Source organism: Trachinotus anak, unplaced genomic scaffold (genome assembly GCF_046630095.1).
Source record: "Trachinotus anak isolate AG129_WGS33_773 ecotype Australia unplaced genomic scaffold, CSIRO_AGI_Tana_v1 ptg000004l, whole genome shotgun sequence".
Taxonomy (NCBI): domain Eukaryota; kingdom Metazoa; phylum Chordata; class Actinopteri; order Carangiformes; family Carangidae; genus Trachinotus; species Trachinotus anak.
The window spans coordinates 12,057,240-12,079,650 of record NW_027273855.1 but is presented as its reverse complement, the minus strand read 5'-3'; the positions used below and the strand labels follow the sequence as shown (position 1 = coordinate 12,079,650).

The following is a 22,411-nucleotide window of genomic DNA, read 5'->3' as shown; positions in this document are numbered from 1 at the left end:
AAAGGATACATAGCAAAGATGATGTGGGTCTACGTAAAGACAAGGGCCATGTAACATCTTTGATCGTCTCTCTTATTTTGATTACTTTGAAAACGCGGTGGGGTGACCCCTGGTTCAACCTCTGCAGCTGCGCGGTAGCCGAGTCCCACACAGGCATAAACCGTGTATGAGAAACACGGCGAGATGAAAGAAGGCGATAACAGCTGTACCTGTGGGAGGAGTGTGTGCACCTGTGGACACAATCGTAGCGATTGCAGCTTTTTGCCCCAACTCGACGCACAAGCGGATACCTGAGCCATGGATGCAGACGAGAAATTCCCAGCCGAGCAGGGAGCGCAACTCCTGGACATCAGCTCCAACCTGCACCCGTCTGAGCCCAAAGGTGCGGAGGACCGTGGCCAGCTGGAGAAGCCGCCCTATTCATACGTGGCTCTTATCGCCATGGCCATCAAGGAGAGCCATGACAAGAGACAAACCCTAAACGGGATTTATAACTATATAATCTCCAAGTTCCCCTACTACGAGAAGAACAAAAAAGGGTGGCAAAATAGTATAAGACACAATTTGTCGCTCAATGAGTGTTTCGTCAAGGTGCGCCGGGAGAGCGGAGGGGACAGGAAGGGCAACTATTGGATGCTGGACCCCGCTTTTGAGGACATGTTTGAGAGGGGCAACTATCGACGGCGGAGGAGGGTGAGGAGACCCTACAGACCACCGGGCGCGCCTTACCTGACCGGGAACCCCGTGGAATACCCCGAGCCGCTCTACCTGCAGCCTTACGTGAGCAGCTCCTGGGGTCTGTGTCCGCCTCAGCCCAGCTCGTCCCAGCCGAGCGGGTACCCGACGCCCCAGGTCATCACTGGACACACCCGCAGCTTGTCCCCCAGCGGCCCGATGAACTCTTACTGCCCTCCCGCCCACTTCCACCACCACACTCCCTATGGCGCCTATCACCACCACCTGCCCGTGCTGGTCCCTCACAACGGGTGTCCCTACGGCGGAGTGACCCAGCCGATGAGCCCCGACGGAGGCACCGTTTCCGTGGCATGCAATTACCAGCAGTTCACCTCTTATGCAAGGGAGTCGGAGGCGCAGCTTGCTTATCCATTTGATCAGTAGAGTTTTGAGTTATTCTGACCACCGACGGCCGGTTCGCAGACTCAAAAGTTCACCTGTTTCATCATTTCATTTTGGCTGTCATTCGTTTGTCAGGTCAAGGTAGGCTTAATGGTTCGGTAGTTTGACGAGGTGTACATTTATTAACTATGTGAAACTGTTCAGTTTTTGGTAAACTTTTTTTTTCTGACAGGCCACGCTTTCTGGAATTACTGTCAAGAACTCAGAAAATGGCACCGATCAAGTGTGAACAGCAGGAAGACAGTTGATTTAAGTATGAGGCTCAGTTTATGTTTTATTTTGCAACCAAATAAACTTTTTTTTTTTTTTTTATATAGCCTGCCTTCTTACTTTTTATCATTTTGAACAGGCGTACACGTGTGTAACTATTTTATTATTTATTTCTTCTCTCTGCTGTTATCAATTGTCAGAGCTGCTATGCAAATTGGTGACACTGAAGCACTGATCAGTTTTCTTATTCGATTGAAGAATGTTTAATTGATGTAAAATACTACGTCATGTTTGTTCAAATAAAATGTTATTTTTGCATTTTATTGTCTAATGGATTGACTTACTCTTATAGTATTCATTATAGCGGAAATGTAGTCATTATTCTAATTATTATTATTGTTATTATGGTAGCCTAGTAATGAACAAGAGCATAAATGCAGTGGTGAATAGTAAAATTAAGTGAAAACTACGTTTGCACAGGCTATTGCGCTTGATTAAAATTTAAGGTAGGCCTCTTTTACTTTTACTTGAGTATTTGTATTTTCTGCTTTTTACTTCTACTCTACAAATTTTAGAGGCAAATATCGGACTTTCTACCCTACATTTATTTGGTAACTTTAGTTCTTAGTAACTTTCCATATTCAAATTAATTATAAAAAACATAATGGGTCGATAAAGCATAGGCTACAGCAAAAATGAGTAGACCCGTGGTCAATCTCACTAAAATATTAAGAAATTACAAATCCTGTCCATCTGATGCAATTTTATATGTTTTAGCCAAACCTGAGCAAGAATGAAGACAATTAATTTGAAAAACAGATATATTTGACTAAAAGTATAATGAAATATCCATATCTAAAACCAACAGAAACAAAAGTGAGTAACATACACAATTCATTAGTGAGGTTCCATTATATTTTAGATATTTTGTATATTGCATTTGGTATTTTAAGAATATTTCAATGCTACTTGTTATATTACTATGTGCTTTTACTGAGGACCTATTTCTTGTATAGAGTAGCCTATTTCCGCACGGTGATAGTGACACTTTTACTTAAGTAAAAGGTCCAAGTGTATCCACTTCTTCCATAGAGGAAGCTCATAGGATGCAGCTAAATCAGTAACTGATGCTATCGACATTAATTATTCTTGATAGCATACAAGTTAAAAGACTGGTTAATGCAGTGTTTTAAACCCGTTGTTTCTATTACCACTCCAACGATCATAAAATAGTGGTACGCTACAATGTCAGGCTTTGTTGCGTTGAAGTAATACAGAGCAGAGTAGGAAAATCCAATTACGCCAGCCTCTTGTCATTCCGATTCGGGGATTTCGACAATATCTTCCACTTGGTGAAATGAGACACGCATGTCAACAAATGTTGTCTGAATTACTGCAAATGTTAGTTATATCAAACATAAAAATCCAGTATTAACACTAATAGTAAATCAATTCAACTCATAGGCCTATAAGCTATTCAGCCAAACACTGTTTGTTTGCATCTGGTTTTACTTACGTTACACAACAAGTTAATTTAAATAATTTATCTGGTGGAATTACAAGGTTAGCATTAGGGATAACAACTTGGAATAATGCCTGTTTTAATAATAATGGCTGTTTTTCCCAAATTTTCCCATTCTGTCGACATACCCTGAATGCAGCAGAAACTCAGCGAGGGACAGGAAGACAGCGCTCCCCCCCTCATTCCAACACTATCACACTACAACACTACGCTCTCTTTTGGTGTGACTTATCTCAGCGACAGTGTCCCACGAAAGCGCTCAAATTATGGCTAAATATTTGGTCTTAGGTGATAATTTAATCGTGGTTAGTTTAGTGAACGGTACAGTCAATAATGAAAGATTGAATAACAATATTTGGACGCGTCCCGGCGGTTACGCATGTTCCGTTTCCGTTACGGGGTGTATACAAAAAGGGGATCGGTTGCCGCGTGCGCCTAGGCGCCGTGTTTTGCTAAACCGTTAAAACACTAAATTCCAATGTTTTCCTATCTTGTTTATCGCTAATTTCAGTGCAAAATGGAGGCGTTTAACCAGCTTCTACTGGAATACCCTGAATTGATGTACGGAGGAGTCGGAGTTACAGCGTTTTTCGCCGGTGGAGCGTTGATATACAAAATTGCCACCAGGTAAGTTAACTTCAAAATTTTGCACCGCCGCGTTTGTTTTTAGCAAGGTTCACGTTAACGTTAGGACAAGTCAGCAACCCCTGTTTGAAATGTGCATTGGTTGTTCATAATAATAATAACGGTGGTGTTCAATATAAAATGTTGGCAGCGGATGTCATGAATATATCTCCCGTTTCCCTAGAGTGGTTTATTCATCTATGCTAGCCCATGTGCTAACTTTGCTAGCCGTGGTCGCTAACTAACTTAACCTAGTTCTGTGACACTAACATTAAGATTAATAGCTATTTTCACTACTTGAATGCATCGATTCCTTTGATTTTTTTGGTCTTTGAAAACTATTGTCTGCATATTTGTTTTATTAAATATTGATTCAACGTGATTGTATTCACTCTCTGTCATCACAAACAACAAAATTTTGCACGCCAAAGTCCTCCAAACGGATTGACCTGATTTAGACTGTGTGCTCCAGATGCTGGTACATATTCATCATTTTTATAGCAGTGATACGCTGGTGAGCCTCTGGGAGCACTTCAAGGACCCATGTGGTCCTGGAACCCCCGTGGGATACATTTGAATTTAAGACAGGTTGGATTAACAGTGTCTTGTTGCATCATGGAAGAACTCCATCTGTTCCTTACAGAAAAAAGCCGACCCATACAAATGTCAACTGCTGGTTCTGTAATGAGAACGCAGTGGTGCCTTATGGGAACAGGAACTGCTGGGACTGTCCCAACTGTGACCAGTACAATGGCTTCCAGGAGGTGAGTAAGAAAAGTACAATTTCTGTGAAATTTTCTTGGCATCTCAGTAAACTGCAGTGATTTAGTTTTTTCTTGTTGCCAATGTTGTGAGATGAGTGTTTTTATATTCTCCATTGTGTTGATCTGTCCTGTTTTCAGAATGGGGATTATAATAAAACCATCCCAGCTCAGTATAAGGCACATCTCAACCATGGAGTATCTGGAAGCCTTCCCTCATCTGAGACACCCAAGACACAGCAGTGGGTGAACTGTCAGATGTTGCTTTGCAGGAAGTGCAATAATAACCAGTCTACAAAGATCAAGCAATTGGCCTCATTTATCCCAAGGGATGATGTATGTATACTTTACGCCTTTCCATTTACTTTAACACACATATACTGTCACAAAGATTAATCCCTAATCTGTTATTGTTTTTTTCTTTTGCAGGAAAACTATGATGAGGAAATTGAAGCCTACAAGCACCACCTGGAGCAGACCTATAAGTTATGCAAGCCTTGTCAGACAGCAGTGGAGTACTACATAAAATATCAAAACCGCCAGCTACGTACAGTGCTGCTAAGCCATCAACTTCGGCGCACTCGAGACTCAATCAAGAGCTTTGCAAAGGTCAGTGTGTTGCATCAGGTGAATCTTTACCTCTAGCCATAGCCATTGTTCGAACCATGGCTTTTATAACTTTCTTGCGAGCTAAAACCACCAGAAAAACAAACAAAATATATTTCCAATAATGGATTTTGCCTTCCTGACATGAATTTCAATGAATCACAATTCCATTTCATAGGCCACTTCTTAAAAACAATGTAATTGTATACTACCCATGTGCATCTCATCTGGTCTTAATGGGAGAAGCACATATTTAAGACTGCACTCAGTCTTAAAGGGAGAATGACACATGACATCCTGTCTTGATTAAGACATAACGACTACAAATGAGGCTTCATACTAAAATACAGAGGAAAGTGTAAATAAAGACGTGCCTCTCTTACCAGCATGCCTTAAATAAAGGCCTGTTACCCACTGCAGCTGAAGTAAATAAAGGCACCAATCACTTTTTGAGGAAATACAGAAGTTGAAAACTAATTGTGGGTCCAAGACAGAAGCTGTGCACTGTGTGAGAGATAAAGTAAGAAGGATATTCTGTCACCTCTAACTTTTTAACTGAGCAATTTTACAAGTAAATGTAGACAAAGTCACAGCGAAGTCTTTGTCTTTGATTTATGTTATGATTTTTGTCAGACAACTTCGTGGTTATAAAATCATAATTTGTAACAATACAGAGCAGAAACTTGGAAATAGTTTGGAAGTTAACGTATAGTCTTAATGGGCTGTGTTTCAATCACTATTTCAAACTTGTTCCATTGTCTGACAACAGAAATAGAAAAATATGTAAATGAGAACAACTTTATTGGGAATTCGACTGAGAATGATTTAAGTAAATTTAATCAGCTAGAAAAAGGTATTGTAAAACATTCTAACTGGTAGTGTAGCTGTAATAATAAATGTTCACAAATTAATTACCTCAACACCAGAAATTACTTGCACTATTTTTCTTTCCAGGCAAATAGAAACAGATGATATGATAAAACTTAAGTTAACCAGCCTTTCAGACTCACCTGAAAAATTCTAATAAAATTGGACTCACAACATAAGTGTACAGGACAAAGTTACACCAGTTTAGTCTTAATTTTGTTCCTCTTTAAAGTTGTCACCCCAAATGATTAGGATATTAATAAAACCATTATTTGTTTGTGCAAGCAAAATTAAAAACTTCTGCTTGCACCATTTTGAGAATGTATTCTTAAGCATAGACCACAGATATCAAAATACCTCCAAAAGTGGGGAGTCATTTGTTTGCACATCATTCAAGCAAAACAAACATTTTTGCCCTTAAGTGATGAGCATTAAATATCAGACAAAGAATTGTCATAAATTGAGAAATAATGAAGCATAGATAGTTGTTTTGCGTCAACAAATGTGCACAAATGATGTGCAAATGAATGGGACCACTTTAACATTTGGGCATTACTAGAGTGCTGACATATTCGACCCATGCTCAATATTGTATAACTTAATTTTTCAAATGGTTCAAGCCCAAATTTCTGTTTTTGTGTGCACAAACAAATTGAAATGTTTTTCCATATCCAGATCACATGTGTTGCCAACATCCATAGAGGTGCAATATTTTCACAAGGTTTGCGTTCTTCTCCAGAGTGAATTGGCCAGCTGTTGCACACACATTCATTAACAGCCTATGTTGGACTGTTTAAATATTAATGTCACTTAGCATGTATGTATTTTTCTATGTGTATATGGTAGGGCCCCTTTGATTCATACAAGCCCCAGTCAGCTGTATGCAGTGTAGAAAGCGCAAGTTGTGATTGTTACTTTTTGTCATGAATATTGATGAAGTATGTGAAATTTCAGGATTGTTGATCGTAATTCAACAACAGCTATATAGGGGTAACAATGTAATTGTCAACCAGCTTTGTAACACCAGTTACACACTACTACTTAATGAAAAAAAAAAACCTAAAAAGAACTTAAACTCCATTCAGATGGGGGTCTTACTACTTGTATATACCTACTTTTGACACATTTAGACATTTCAAATCATTATTTGAGTTTTAGTGCAAAAAAAATGTCTTTTCAGTTTCATTTAATTGGCATTCACACCAGTGGTGTAGTCTTTGTTTGAAGTGAAAACATGAATCAGCTTCCCTCCACTGCGTATAGTTGGCTTGATCTTAATATAACATGTAAAATTTAGTCTTAACTCAGTTTGTTGATTTCTGTTTGTTGTAAAACTGTCAGTATTTACAATGAAAACATGTTCTCTCCCCTACAGAGCTCCTATTCTCTGTCGTCTCCCATTGGGGTCACACTGTTATGGGCACTTGCCTTCCTGCTTTGTGCTTTCCTGGTTGTTACATCTTTCTGCAAATTGCCAGACCAGACTCTTTCACCTAGTGGCCCACAGACCTTAAGTGGTGGGGTCACTCCTCCTAAACCTTTCAATGAATCCACTCCCAAAAACAAAAGCAGTGGAGATGTGCCTGTATGGCAGGTTCTGCTGGAGCTCATCCCAAACAACACCATAGAAAATGCCAAGCTGGTGTGGCAACATGGAAGGGACAACCAGTTGGCTGTCGTCTCAGTTGGCCTGTTTACTTGCCTCACTGCTATCTTCTTAGCAGGATCTGCAAGGTAAGCAGTTGCTACCATTTAAAGTTGCATTTGGAAAGATCATCACAGACAAGTTTGTCAGCAGTCACCACAACAACTCTGCAAGTTCATGTGTATTTGCATTTTTAGGTTAAAGAGGATTGATGCTGTGGCCTCTGTCCTGTGGTTCCTCATCCTGTGCCTGTACCTGGCTGAAAGCTACTTGGCTGGTTCTTCGGGTTGGATGGACACAGCCAAGCACAGCAGCATCTCTCTCTGTTGCCTAGTCAGCTTTGCTGCTACTGTGGCAACTCGCAAACCACTGGGTCTACGAAGAGGCAAATATCGAAGGTCAGAATCTGAGCAGTAATCTTCAAATTGTTTGAAACATGGGATTATCTAAGGTTTCCTCTTTCCATGAGAGGACTGTGTTCATTAGAACCAGATCAGAACACATAAATCTCTAAGTGTTCAGTTTCACTTTATTTTATAAAATTTTGTTGTTCCTTAACAAAACAAAGGGCATGCTGTTTTTAATTCGCTGTCCATTTTTTACCTATAATTCACCATTTTACTGCTGTGTGTGAATGACTGTGAGGTTATGACATGCAAACCTAAAGCACAGGATTTTGTGTGTTTGTGTGGCTCATGACAGGAGCAAGAGACTCTTGCTACTTGCTTAATCACATCAAAACCTGACCAAGAACACATGCACTTGGTCCACAATTGCCTGATCAGTGTAAAATCTTGAAGTAAAAAATATTTTGCCATTTACAGTATTGAGAGACACAAACACTAATAAAATATTTTTAGTTATCATCTCTATAGACTTACAAAGTACACTTTACAGAATGTGTTTTGTGGGAAATTGTCCCACAATTTCTTTTCGGTTCAAGCGGTGATTACTTGTATTGCAAAATCCTTATGGACTTGTGATGGATTGAGTTAAAAAACAACAACAAAAAATTTATTTATTAATTAATAAAAAAAATGTTTTTAAATTCAAATCCCCAATTAGCACTGTTCTATGTATGCTAAACTGTACTTTAATGCTGAAAAGCATTTTGAATGTCCTCACTTTTTAACAATCTGGTGTAGCTGTGGGTAGAAAATTGTTCACTAACTATGGTTATATCCGCACTAATATGTTTCGAGGTTAAAGCAGTTTTTTAAAAGAAAAATGATTTCCGTCCAAATGGGTGTTTTTTGCTCAGTATCAGAAATAATCTCCGCCCATAATAACATACCTGAATGCATATCACATAATCATTGACATAGACTGGGCATGCACATACTGGCGTAAACATCAGTGGTTGCATAGTTTCAGAAAATAGTACAAACAGACTAGAGATTTATTAGCATTATAAAATGAAGAATGTAACTGCACCACGGCTCCTAGCAAAGACATGCATTGACCACTAGTAGTCAAGGCCGATGTCACTTGTTTTCTTCTGAAAAGGGTCATGTGATGGAGCGTGATGAATCAGGAGGGATATGTTGTGACTGATAAGACCAAATCAGGGAGTGAATGTGAGTTTCTGCATCGTCGTTTCAAAATGTTGCTGTTTTTACCCGTCCAGACTAAAACACAACCCCAGAATTTTCAAACTAAACAAACCCAGCAGCGTTTTCAAAAGTCTCCGTTTTATGGGCTCAATCTCCAGAGAAGTGTGGACACGACACCAGGCATAATGTAGCAAAGGAAATGCGTTTTAAAACTCAAACATATTAGTGTGGATGTAGCCTACAGCTCACTGCATGAAATACTAATTTGTGACCGCACTGCAGGCCATACTCAAGATATGGTTTGAGTGATCAGGTGCCTCCTTTCACATCTACAATTTCTGAACAAAGAATGGCCTTGGATATTTCTAAAAAGTGTTCATCGTGCGTCCTTTGAAGCCGCTATTTATGACTGACGTCTGCAAGGAATTTCCTAGGAATACAACATCAGTGCTGACGCAAGTGATCGGTTCTCAAGGCAGAGCTGGAGCATTTTCCCATGCGTTTATATGTGGCTATGTTTGAAGTGAAGTGGCTGCCATTGTATTTCATCCCTTTTTTGTAACGATGGAAGGATTAATACAGGCTAGTGCAAGGACTGGTTAATGTGCTTATTGCCATTTGAAAATCTTCGAAAAACACTTAGCTACCTGGGAAAATCAGTCACTTGTTCATCAATGTTTTTTAGAAAATTCTGTTATAAGCCTGCTGTTCTCTGCCCCCCATTGTGGTGATCTCATAGCTTGTGATTTTCCATTTGTATTATGCGACAGTTTTTTCCTCTGCCTTGAAAAGATGCATGACCTTCACTGTAGGCCAGTTATCCTTGCAAAGCATTTTTGTTTTATGTTCAAGTCAACTTATGTATTTTGCCCAAAGTCACAAATCTGCTGCAGGACTTTACAATCTGAACAACAAACAACACCCTCTGTCCTTAGTAACAATTGTAATGGCTGATTTGAGGGTCTGTGTTGCTTTACTTAAAGCTGTTGCTTAAAATAGTGCCTCTAGATGACTACCTGGCAGGTACTTGCTTTGTCTTGGCATTTTCTTGAGGTAGTCATGTCATAGTAGTAGATTTGGGCGACCTTGTTGTATTGGTGCTTGAATATGCAAGCATTATGAAGTGCTCAACTCTGCTGTATATGGTAATTGACAGAAACTCTTTCAAGTGTCATGTAAAATTGTAAGTGCTGTGCTGAGTGTAGTCATGTCTTGATGCATGAATTAAGGTTTTATCTCACATGTTGCACTGAAGCAAAATAAGCCACTAAAAAACTCAGCAGTATTAGAAATATTGCCGTGTGCACAGTGCACAGTTATGCTTGTCCAGAAAGCGTTCCAAGTTTCAAGTCAAGTAAGTCTCAACTGAGATGTTGGATCATCATATCTTTCATATTCTATTTGAATAAAAATTAGCAACAGTTCAAAATCTGAAAATGATGCATTACTAAAAATATTAGATTTTATCACTTACTGATTCACTTGATCACTGCAAGTAATGCTAGACTTTCCTGTACCAACAGTCTGACATGTTGATGTACTTAAAACACCTATGGACAAAACTAACTAGTTGTATGCACTAACATTTCACCTCGCCAATGTATTGCCATAAACTATTTTTCTTTTACTTGTTTGAATGTATTGAGTGAAGGTGCATAATTTGTTTGACAGTAATATGAATAGTGTTACAAATTAATAGCTGTAGAGAGTGCGTATAGATTGTATTTGGTTGGTAGAGTACAGTTTAAATTGCCTGTTGTGCTGTCTCGTAGATGGATTTATGTTCTCAAACAAGCGCCTTCGGTGTAGAAATCTCAAAGCTTTAAATTGTGAATTTATGCATCAAAAGTTTCTGCCAAATCTAAAACACTATAGATGCAATTGTAAGTTATGAAGAAAGTATTGAGTCTGTATAATTTTTTTACTATTCATACAGCAAAATATTCAAGTTTTGAAGTTAGATCTGACTTTTACCTTTTTTTTGGGGGGGGGGGGGGGGGGGTTGCAAAGATTGCAATGATATAGCCTCTACAATATAGCGTCTCACTAATGAACTATAGTCACTTCCTACCATTCATAAAATGCATCACGTGTATGACTGCATCTTAAACTTGACTAATCATCAAAATGAAAACGCATGCAAATCAATATTAGCCAGACATGTTTTTAATAAATCATGATGTACTGCAGAAGAGTCAATGGTCTGCATCTGGCTGTGTGAAGGCTCTCAGAATTTTCAATTATAGTATAATATAATAGTAATACTACCTTTTTGTTTGTATATGTCAGATGCAACTTAAAATGTATTACCTTTGCCAATGTTTTACATGCTGTGCTAAATTGTTTGTGTTGGCTTTAAGTCTCTAGTGTGCATGTTTTTTATCCTATGATATCCCTCTATCTACCTTAACTTTGACTGGAAATCTTCATTTGTGTCAAGTATTTAGCTCTTGAAGCACTCCATTTTAACTTGTATGTTAATCATAAGTTTATGTTGCCATGTGTAACTACAAGATTATACCATTGCCACAAACATATTTTGTAGTGTTTTGAATAGTGATAGCTATAGAACTACCTTTTTACTAATGGAACCGTGAATGTTAATGTTTTTACTGCACTGTTATTGTAGCGATCCAATATGTAGCTGAAATGTGATAATGTTATATCAAAATGTTTTAGTGTGTGGTGTATGGTGTGTATGTGTGTTGCAGAAACACTAAAGGACTCAATACTTTAAAAAAGGAAACAGTTACTGTGCCAAATTTCGGTACTTTTTAACACAATCGAGCAATAATTTTCAATTCCAGTCTTAAGTACAAGTAAGCTAATGAAATATCTCAATTTGATCAGATCAGTGTATTTATACATTATGTAGCAGCCTCAGAAATGGAGCTCTACCAATGCTGAAATGTTTCCTGCAACATACCCAGTGAAACATGCTGTCTTTGGCTGTTTAATTGCTGAAGTTGGTTGTTGGCATTTTATGTCAGGCTCCAGTTTGAAGACTTTGTAGGAATGCTTGCTGTACATGGAATGTAATAAACAACTGATGAAAGGATATGCCCTCTGTTTGTTTTTCGTCAGCACAAACACACCGTCTTGTCCATTGATATGTTTGTCTGATTCGAATAGTAGCTTTATTACACAGTATTGGCGTTTAAGGAAAATGTCAGCTTAATGATAGCCATGACTGCTTTGATTGTTATGCCTCCACACAGGCAACAGCCAGGGCCAGAGGCACTATATTTTTTTGATTTGTACGTCCGTTTGTCCCATTCTCGTGAACGCAATATCTCAGTAACACCTTGAGGGAATTTCTTTAAATTTGGCACAAACACACATTGGAGGATGTGACACAATTTAACACGTCTAATAGGATAAAATTAAGTGATGACATTTTATATCCGAATGGAACTTCACTGTCGCATCATAATGTACTGCAAAAACACTTCTGGCCATGATTCAATGCTGTAAATCAGAAGGGGAGATGGTGACCATATTTCTTGCAACTTGGCTGGTTGGTGGAGGCATATAACTGCAAGTAGTTATTCTAGTTTTTCTCAGACTAGGCTTGATTGCCACTGAAAAGAAACTACTTTGAACTTTGTAACATGAACGGGCCAGAGACTGTGTTGTGAAAATGTGAGTGTTGAGCTGTATTGCTGGGCAGCATTTCTCCTCTAGCTTTTGTTCCCCAGGCACTTTAGCTGTTCTGTGTTGTCCAACAGCTGCAGCAACGTTTTATTGACAGCTGTGCCATAGACTGCTGCCATGGAAAAAGTACTCGCAATAAATGGATAGAGCTGTGTGGTACGAAGTTTGTGCACTGATTTGATTTCAGACACTTCTTGTACCTGTTATGTAATCCAGAATTTATATATTAATGTCAAGCATGTTGTATATTGACATTGGCTAGATACTTAAATCACATTTGAGGACTGTTTACACATAAAATCCCAAACTAATAGCACTTTCAGCACTATTTGAAGTGCTCTTTGTGGGGTCATCTTATATAACTTCACTGCTTTTGCACAAAAGTATTTTATTTGCTTCTTCTTTGATATTGAAATCTTTTTGTTTCATAATTTTCATATGTGGAAGTAGACCATTGCATTGCTCTTGTGTTGCAGATACCTTGCAGGCAGCTCTGCCGTCCCCCCCTTCAGCAGCCAGCCTCCTTTGCTCTCTCCTGACCTGGCAGACTCCTTCATCCCCACCCCACCCCCAAATCTCTCCAAGCTCATCAGCTGCCAACGAAGTCGTCACAAGTGCAACGATTCCCCCTCCTCTCTGCCTGGGCGCCTTAGCAGAGCCCTTTCCCTTGGCACCATCCCCTCCTTCAAGAGGACAGGTAACATTTAAAATTATTTCTCTCTCTTTGATTTGACAGACAAAAAACATCAAATACTGGCTGATTGATAGCAGTAATTTCACAACCTTCAACTGGGGTAAATGGGAATATTCAGCCCACTTCTGTCTACAGTTCTTGTTTCATTGGCTTCCCATAGCTGCATAGACATGTTTGATCTTGAGTTGCTTCTTGCAATGTACTGCCTTGCATACAGACTAGATTTATAATTGATAAAATTCAGCAGCCATACTTTCAGTTTCTGCTGCTTGGCATATAATTGGGTCATGCCACTCTTTGCAAATGTGGGAAAGACCCATTGCTTTCTTAAAAAAAAAAAAAATAGGTGAAGGTGTTGCCATTTCTTAACAGAGATTAATGTGATATGCAATGCTGAAGTGCTTTTATTTTTGTTGTTTACATAAACTCATAACTTAACATTGGGGGGGAACAAAAAAACAAACTTGTCTGACCTCCGGAGGACAAACTTGGTAGTGAAGATGCTGTTTCTAACGGGTGTCACACATTTCTGTTGTGTAATTTCTTTACCTATTGAGAGAATTGAAATATTAATTAGAATATTATAATTGCACATTTTTGTTGATGTGACAGTAGACTGATTTTTTTGGACTGTCGCCAAGACATCACTTTGCAATTCAATTTAGACAAATTGAAAATGGCATTAAAATCAATTTTTTATTGGCACTTGGGGACAGAAAGTCATTTTAAATAATGGATTCACAACTACTAAATATGACTAAGTTTCAGTTATGGCCTAATGTGTAGTCATAGCCTATTTTTAGGTTTACCAGACACAGATAAACCTTTTGTTGGAGTAGTGTTTCTGACTGACCAACCACCTAGTGCAGGTTTAAGGAAAGCCCTCATTCATGGTTGTGGTAAATGGTGTGATTGTATGTTTTATGAATTTTCAGATTCTGGTTACCTGTTTAGTGGAAGCAGACCAGCCTCACAATACAAAGACTCCCCTCCCTCAGGTATTAAAACTCTTGGTAATGTTTGATCTCCACTCAGGCCTGTATTTTGAAACAATTCCTAACACTTTGAGAGCCCTTGATTTACATTTTTCATTTCATTTCTGTGCACAGACTACTTTTCACTGAAGTCTGGGAGCCGCCCATCATCCCCAAGCCCCTCTCCACCTCCTTCAATAGCTGGGTCATATACATCCAGTTCAGGATCTGCCAGACAACGTCGCCCGCTCATCAGCCCTGCTCGCCTCAATATCTGTAGCCAAAAACTGTGGCTTTTCTCGACTGAGCCAGAACCCAAGCTCTCACCCCCACCTGTGTCTCCATTATATTCCACTGTAGGGCCGGCCTCTCCCATTTACAGTGGCTGCTTTTCACCTGACATTTCACCCTTCCAAAGCCAACATGGTAGGTACACTGTTAAAAGTTAAACTGTTAAAAGTACAACAATGTAGGGGAGTTGTAGCAATATGCATTGCTGTCTGCCTGCAGTGAGTGTCATTCATGATACTACCACCAGATGGCAAAGTAAAACATTCTCAAATCCTACATATAGTGGCTTTAAAGAGAGAAAAGATTTCAAAACCATGAGGGACCTCATATTTCTTAACTTCATGCTTGGTCGGTAATATGCATCGCTTCATGATTTACCTGATTTCATGACTTGATGATTTACCTGGTTGCAGATTTGAGTTTGAGAGACGGCAGTGTGATTGATAAGGAAGAGAAGAGCGAAACGGGCAGCTCCTCAGGGTCCTCTGCATGCGTGGTTGGCACAACGACACAGGGGTTGGAAAGCACTGCTCCTCCTTCAAAAGGTAAGCATTCTGATTTAAGCATGCTTGCAAGATGGAACCTCTGCATCTGAAATGTGCAGAAATCATTCAATTTTGATTTCATGCCTGTTGTTTAACTGGTTGTCATAACCACATCTTGGTTCTGATCTTTTAAAAATCTTTTTTACTCCTAGTCTGATGTAGAGTTTTAAAAGATAGGCTTGCTCATATGTACGTCCCTGTGGACTGTGAAATCCAAATAAATTGGCCTGATTAGAGTCTATGCTCCATGGTAATTACTTTGATCATCCTAATGTTTCGGTCTCTCTAGACCTTCGTTAGAGATATTTTTAAACAGTTCTCACAGCTATGATCTTAAATAGATAATGCTCCACCCATATTGTGTACCAGCGTGTGACAGTTAATGTCTCGTGGGAGTGTCTTTTAAATCATTGAAAGTGATTTGTGTGTACTCTGCCATGTTACATTCCATGGATGGATGGATAGATGGATCAACTAGTTATTATTAGTTATTATTGATTCCATACTGAGTGACTTATGAAAGCTGAAAAGCCAGTGTTATTATTCAATAAGTTGTAATTTCTATAAATAATTTTGTAAGTAGATTTTATTATATATTGTGATCTCTCACTTGTTTTTGTATATGTACATATATTTTTTACTCTTCCTTCTGCATAATATAACATGGCAGAGTACACACAAGTCACTGTGAATGATTGAAAGACACTCCCCCGAGAGAATAATTCTCTGACACCTGGCCACACAAGATGGATGGAGTGTTATCTGTTTGAGATCATGGTTGAAAGAACTGTTTAAAATACCTCTGACGAAGGTCTAGAGAGACCAAAAACTTTGGGATGATTGATAAATTGTGATGCTGAGCAAGAGCAAAGTGCAGGATATTCTTCTTTTCAAGACTGAAGTGACATTTTCCAACAAGCCTGGACCTGAGAGATTTGAATGTGTGAATATTTTCATCAAGAAAACATCAAGAAAAATAAGATTTCAAAGAAAGGGATGGGGAGCATATATGAAAATACAGTATCCAAGAGTACAAGGTTTTTCACTCTGGCAAAATTCATAAAAACTCCCTTAATCCAGACTCAGTGAGACTCAGTGAACATTTCTAAGTTCAGAGTCCTTCTTCCAGCCCCATGTGAAAGGCATTTCTGTTCACAGAACTGACACTCTTTGGGTGTTTTTTTTTTTTTTTTATACACCATTCTGAATAAACTCTAGAGACCGCTATATGTGAAAATCTCAGGAGATCAGCAGTTTTGGAAATACTCAAACCAGCCCATCTGGCACCAACAATCATGCCAATGAGTCACTGAGATCACATTTGATCACACTGATGTTTGATATGAATAGTACCTGAAGCTCCTGACCTGTATTTGCATCGTAGTGCTGCCACATAAATGGCTGATTGAATAATTTCACGAATAAGCAGGAGCATAGCTGTTCCTAATGAAATGAGTAGAGTGTATTTGATATGGATCGGTGATATTAGGCTGATACCCACTTTGCCTTATTTAGGTCAGTATGTAGTTGTTGCAGTTGTATGCAATTTGTATTTTCTAAAAATGCACTGTCATGGTCTGCTCAACATGTTTCTGTGTCAGTTGTCAGGAAAAATATATTGGCTGACAGTAACATAACTGTAAAACATCAGAATCAGAATCAGTTTTATTGCCAAGTATGTTTTCACATACAAGGATTGATCAGCAACATGTGCACAAAATGAAAAACCTTCATGCCACATTGATGCATAATAATGATGATGATCCTCATTAAATGAGTTTGCTTTCTCTGTGACATCTCCAGGTTTTGTGAAGCGTCTTGTCTTGCCAGGGCTTTTAATAGTGAGCCTGACTGCCAACCTGTTCTTCGGCTGCTTCTGTATGTACCACTACTGGAGATGAACTGTTGATGAGGTCTGCTGCTGTTTTTTTGTGACCTGCACAGAGTGAATCAGCCTCTGGCCCTTGATGACCCTGTCATGTCGGTAGACCTTGAGGTCATTCAGCAATGCCAGAGAACATCTGGCAGTTATTGTTTGTTGGTGCTTAGTAAAAATACAGATGTCAGCTGATGGAGTTTCAACAGCAATACCTCCCATTTTGATTGGAAAAAAACTGTATGGTGAAATCAAATGTTACATTTTTGAATTTGTGGGTCATGACTGCTTAAGAATATTTTTGGCTTTTCTGATCTTGCCTTGTTACATCATTTGGTTTGTCACCGCTGCTCCTCATATATGAACACAGGTGCATGTTTAATTAATTTTAAAAGTCTCATTTCTCGCACTGATGCTTGATGGCTTTTTAAAAACCATGCTGTGAAATGTGCAAGAAACCTGTACTGTTTAATTGATACTGCTCAGACACAGAGGTTTATTTCATGCCGACTTAGTGTAAATTCTCATATGTAAAAGTTGATATTGAAATAATGGTGAAGTCACAAATACATAGAGCTACATATATCTGTAGCCTACTACAACAGCTCAAATGTTAATTCGAGCATAATTTCAGTACATGTCATATTCACCTCTCAGTTTTGTTTTTTTTTGTTTTTTTAACAGAAATAATGTTTTCATACTCTAATTAATTCTAATCATTTCTTCTGTGGTGTACTCCTGATCGTAAACAAAACACAACACCTCTTGATGTTTTTTCACATGAAAAGCCAACTTAACATTGATCAGGGGAAAAGGCAAAGTGGAATGCCTGATGTGACTATTGCTATAATGGTATAATGGCATATAATTGGTGATGTGAAATGGACAGACCGATTTAATCAAGACAACAGGTAAATGTTGAAAAAGTTTGGTTTGTGTTAACCGGGGAACGGGAGAAATTAGAAAAAGGGGCTATCCCAAATAATAAGGGAGGTAAATGAAAACACTGGCCACTGTTTTGTGAATTTATGGTATACTGATTGTGATGAGTGCATTATCTCCTCCAAGTGAATAACATTTCCATTCTACAATAGCCAAAGATAAGAAAGCATTAAGCAGCATGTTATATTTGTGGTGTGTAATTGGTTTTGCATTTTTGAAATGTCTACAGATTTTCACTCTATAATGTCAGAATTTCATAGCACTGGTGTTTGCCATTGTCTATGTTCAGATGGGTGATAAATCAGGGAAAAACACTCAAAGTGTTTGGGAAGATGCCACAGAGCATGTTTAATTGTACCATGCAGTGCACCTGTGTGGAAGTATCTACACTGATTTTGTTTCTCCACTCATTTATTCAGGTTTTTCCTTTAATTTGTCACCCATCTGTTTATTCAGCTGGGAAAGAGTTGTGTGTCAAACTCTATACTGTTAAAGGTGATATGTCACAGTTACTATATAAATTGTTCTTTCACCAAACCATTCATTTTCTATTATCTCTTCTCAATATCCTATTCACAGGCTAGTTTGCAAGGGACAAAACTCCTTAAGTCAAGTGCAATAAAAAGTTATTTCTAATCTTAAAAATGATAATGTTCACATTTATGTGATGTTTGTATAAAAAAAAGGCAGCGATTCAGACAGAAGTTAACTGAGCTGTAAAATGTATACAGGCTTTTCTTATAACTTCAAACTGTATATTTTACATTGGAAAGATTTTTGCACTTGTTTTTCTGAAATGTTTTTCCAATTTTTTTGTGCTTGGTTGTGTTGTGTTTTGAATATGTATAATTCTTTATATTATTTGAAATAGTTAATTTCGAGATTTAAAGCACAGATGTTTGATTTATTGTTTTCACAATGTCGAACATATGATTTACAAAAAGTTGTACATTAGGACATCTGTAAGATGTGTGTAAAGGGGTTACAGTTGGCTTGTTTCTCATGTAAAACATCATATGTTGTTAGGCTTTTGGCTGTTTATTTTCACGTGAATTGTTTTGTATTGCTGAATGACCATGCAACTGATTTCAGAGTAAACATAATTACTGAGATTAATATAAAACATCTGAGAAAACTAAAACTTGCTACTGAAAGACATCTAAATAAATGGGAATTGTCTAGAAAACTATCATTAGACAAGCTTACAATGAATAATAGTTATTGAAAGTTATTATAACCTTTCAACATACTGGATACAAAATTGTGCTTTTGTACGTGATGTGTAACCTAGAGTATGTTTATTTCTTCTCTGAAGAAGGCTCATTAATTGAAAGATCATGTACATGTTGAAATGTAAATGCTCTTTCAGCCATGCTGAACTTTCCTGAATGAGACAAACCTCATCATTGTTCAGTTCAAGATTAAAATAGTATTTTTGACTTTGTATTTAAAGTGTAATTAAAGTATTGTGCTTTTTTTTCACATCACTGTTATGTTAAATCAAAATAGAAGTATGAATTTATGTTCTCTGTATCACTATTTTCACTAATGGTTCAGCAACGCAAATGTTTGTCTGCAAAAGCTGTTTGGTCTGTGATTGTAAGGAACAACATTGGCTTGTTTCATCTGGACCAATACTTTGGAATAAAGTGTGTTTGTTTTTGTTTTTTTAAATTATTTTAGTGTAATGCGTCTACTTCCTGTCCTGGTACAACAATCTGCTGTTTCTAGGTGATGTGTGAAATGGATGGATGCTCTGCAAGCTTTGCTAAACTCGCCCCCTTCTGGCATGAACAGCACATTGTAGGATTAGCTTTTATTGTCTGCCTGAAGAGAAATGTGTCTTTGGCATTTGGGAACAACATAGGTGTAGCAGCAGCACCAGCAGCACACAGCCTTTCCTCAAATACAATTCATCTGCAGCATCTTTCCCTCATCAGATTTGTAGTTAATCGGATGGTTAATTTTTTGTTTTGTTTTGTTCAACATTTCAGTCCGATGGCTGGCTTTGTAAACAAAGTCATTACCAAGTTTACGCCGAAGCCTTGAGGAGATTCCAACATCTTAAATGTTGCCATAGCAATGAAAGATTGAATTTGACACAGTTGATGGAGGGAATAACTGTAGGTGCATTACTGATCAAGCAGTCAAAGAGATGAAGAAGATTTAGATAAATCAAGCAATAATTCTCTTTAAAGTAAAAGAAAAGGGGTGCACTCATATTGATTGTGGATTGAAGAGGGATAAAAATGAATGCAAATGACATTAGCTTGAGGGAACAACAAAAAACTGAACACTTCTAAATACTCTCTGAAGGCACTGTGTATATAAATAAGTTAGATTTATTTATTTAATGTATTTCCCTGTGCAGGTTATGAAAGTGGTCACATGACTACTCAGCTATTTAACCCATTTTTCAATTTTGTAAAATGTTTCTCTTATCAGCAGTGCTTCCTGAAGTCCAGTTATTTTACATCCCTGCAGTATGATGTACTATATATGTACAGGTATATTAACACAGAATAATCATAAACAGTTAACTATGACTTCAATGTTATTAAATAAAGCAGGAGGAAAGCTGTTTTTTTTCTTGTGTGTATATACGTAGATCTGACTGAATTTGTGGCAGCTTCATGGCAGTCATATCTTCTGCCAAATCAAAGACTTTTATGGTCTGATACATCCAAAGCTCACACTCTGAACTTCAAGCTGTCTTCTGTATATCATCACAGGTCAGTTGGGTTTAATTCCTTGTGTCCTTTCCGTAACCCCTCTGGTTTTTACACACACATTTTATTTACGCTTCCGTTCTAAGTCGGTTGTCAGTTACTTTTTCTGCTTCCCCTTTTGTTCGCTCGATTATGACCTCCCCCTCTCTGTCTTCACCTTTTCTCCGTGCAAGTCCTCTTGTTTCACCAGTCTTAACCACACTGTGCCTCTTAAAAGAGGGAGGCCCCCAACCTCACTCTCAACATTGGCTGAATCATACCACACTAAGCCTCCACAAAGAGAACATGGGACAGCTGAGTGAATCTGGAAAAAATAATAAATTACAAACCTTATCGATAAAACTTGGTATTTACTGGGAAAATGCAAGACTAAATAATTTCTCTAATGTTGTCTCCTATAAATACCTAAATCAGGGATCCTTTTTAGCATCATAATGTGGGGTGTTTACAGCTCTGTCCTTGACTCTTTTATCACCAGTTTTGGTGAAATAGAAAACTTGCTTTCTGAATATTTTGCCCTCCACATTATTTAGTCTTTAGACACTGTAACCTCCAGTATTCTCTGTCTTGTCAACGGGTGTTGTATTACTCTGCTCTTACTCAGTTTTCACCATTCCTTAAACAAGACCAAAGCTGAATCCGAAATCACTCACCACTCCCTATATAGTCCACTATATAGTGAGTTTGCCCTTTTGTAGTGCTGTCCAACTGTATAGTGAGAATTATTATACCCTATAGTGGACTGGTAGTATCCCACAGTACATCATGAAAAGTAGTGTACAACCAGTTGTCACTAACCAAGCAATAAATACCGTCATGCATCACACTTGTGGTGAAAGACTAAAAAATGGCACAGAGAAAATGATCCAAATAGTGTCAGATAGTGTTTTTCAATTACTGATGAGCTAACTATATAGTTAGTCCTCTACATAGAACTCCTTAGATTGTGAGCAGGGAGTAGCAAATGAGTGAGTGAGAGTCTACAACCGTGCTAGCGGCTCTGTGAGCCTATACTTAGGCACAGAGGTGGTTTGACCTAAATGCTGATATGCTTACGCATTCACAGTCACAATGTTAACATGCCGATGTTAAGCAGGTATAATGTTGACAATTGTTGCCATCTTAGTCTACCGTGATAGCACTAGCATGCTAACCATTGCAAGCTCACACTCAACACAAAGTTCAGCTGAAGCTGAGACATCATTAGTTTTTCAGGAATTTGGTCTAAACCTAATTAGCATTTTGATGATGGTGCTAAATGAGGTCTGAGTTGTAGCTGGCACAGGAGACAGATGTCAGCTGAGCGTGGCAAGCAAACCAGGAAGTTTGGGATGATAATCTGAGGCACAAGTCAACAAAGGATTAACCAGGGAAAACAACACAGATCATAAGGAAATCATTGGCCTTAGCGTTACTGCATAGAGACACTGAACGATCTAGTGTGGGGTGGGGTGAAAAGTGGAGCACACATACTCCTGCAGGTGTGGTTGATGTAAGTGGTCATTCCATCACTGAGATGCCAAGCTACTTGACCGGAAAAATGTTGAGGAAATGCTTCACAATAATTGAATGTCACGAACCCAATATGTGATTGCAGATAGAAATATTAGAGACCAGTGGAGCATTTCAGTTTGAATTTGACCATCTGTTCAGCGCTGATTGACCGTTGCCATTTGCATTTACCAGTGAGTTTTACCAAGCCATTGTAGTAGCCTATGATCCGTTACCTGTGGTTGGTCTGGCTGTGTGTCACTCAGAAAAGAGGCTCAGAGATCGACACA

General features: G+C 38.4%; 2 protein-coding genes across 3 annotated transcripts; both read left to right on the top strand.

Annotated features, from left to right (window-relative positions):
* Positions 1–138: 138 nt before the first annotated feature.
* Positions 139–1,665, top strand: foxl2l (forkhead box L2-like). Its single transcript, XM_071475940.1, has 2 exons — positions 139–1,218; positions 1,310–1,665. The coding sequence occupies exon 1, from the start codon at positions 298–300 to the stop codon at positions 1,117–1,119; it is 822 nt and encodes a 273-aa protein (XP_071332041.1). The 5' UTR covers positions 139–297; the 3' UTR covers positions 1,120–1,218; positions 1,310–1,665.
* A 1,583-nt stretch (positions 1,666–3,248) lies between these two features.
* tmem201 (transmembrane protein 201) lies at positions 3,249–19,568 on the top strand. Of its 2 annotated transcripts, XM_071475938.1 has the most exons (11): positions 3,249–3,496; positions 4,137–4,257; positions 4,396–4,590; positions 4,684–4,863; positions 7,103–7,461; positions 7,570–7,770; positions 13,056–13,276; positions 14,209–14,271; positions 14,383–14,673; positions 14,952–15,083; positions 16,887–19,568. In XM_071475938.1, the coding sequence occupies exons 1-11, from the start codon at positions 3,387–3,389 to the stop codon at positions 16,982–16,984; spliced, it is 1,971 nt and encodes a 656-aa protein (XP_071332039.1). In that variant the 5' UTR covers positions 3,249–3,386; the 3' UTR covers positions 16,985–19,568. The 2 variants fall into 2 exon arrangements, with proteins under 2 accessions (XP_071332039.1, XP_071332040.1); XM_071475939.1 differs by lacking the exons at positions 13,056–13,276; positions 14,209–14,271; positions 14,383–14,673; positions 14,952–15,083; positions 16,887–19,568 and having other exon boundaries at positions 3,252–3,496; positions 7,570–11,983.
* The last annotated feature ends 2,843 nt before the right edge of the window (positions 19,569–22,411 follow it).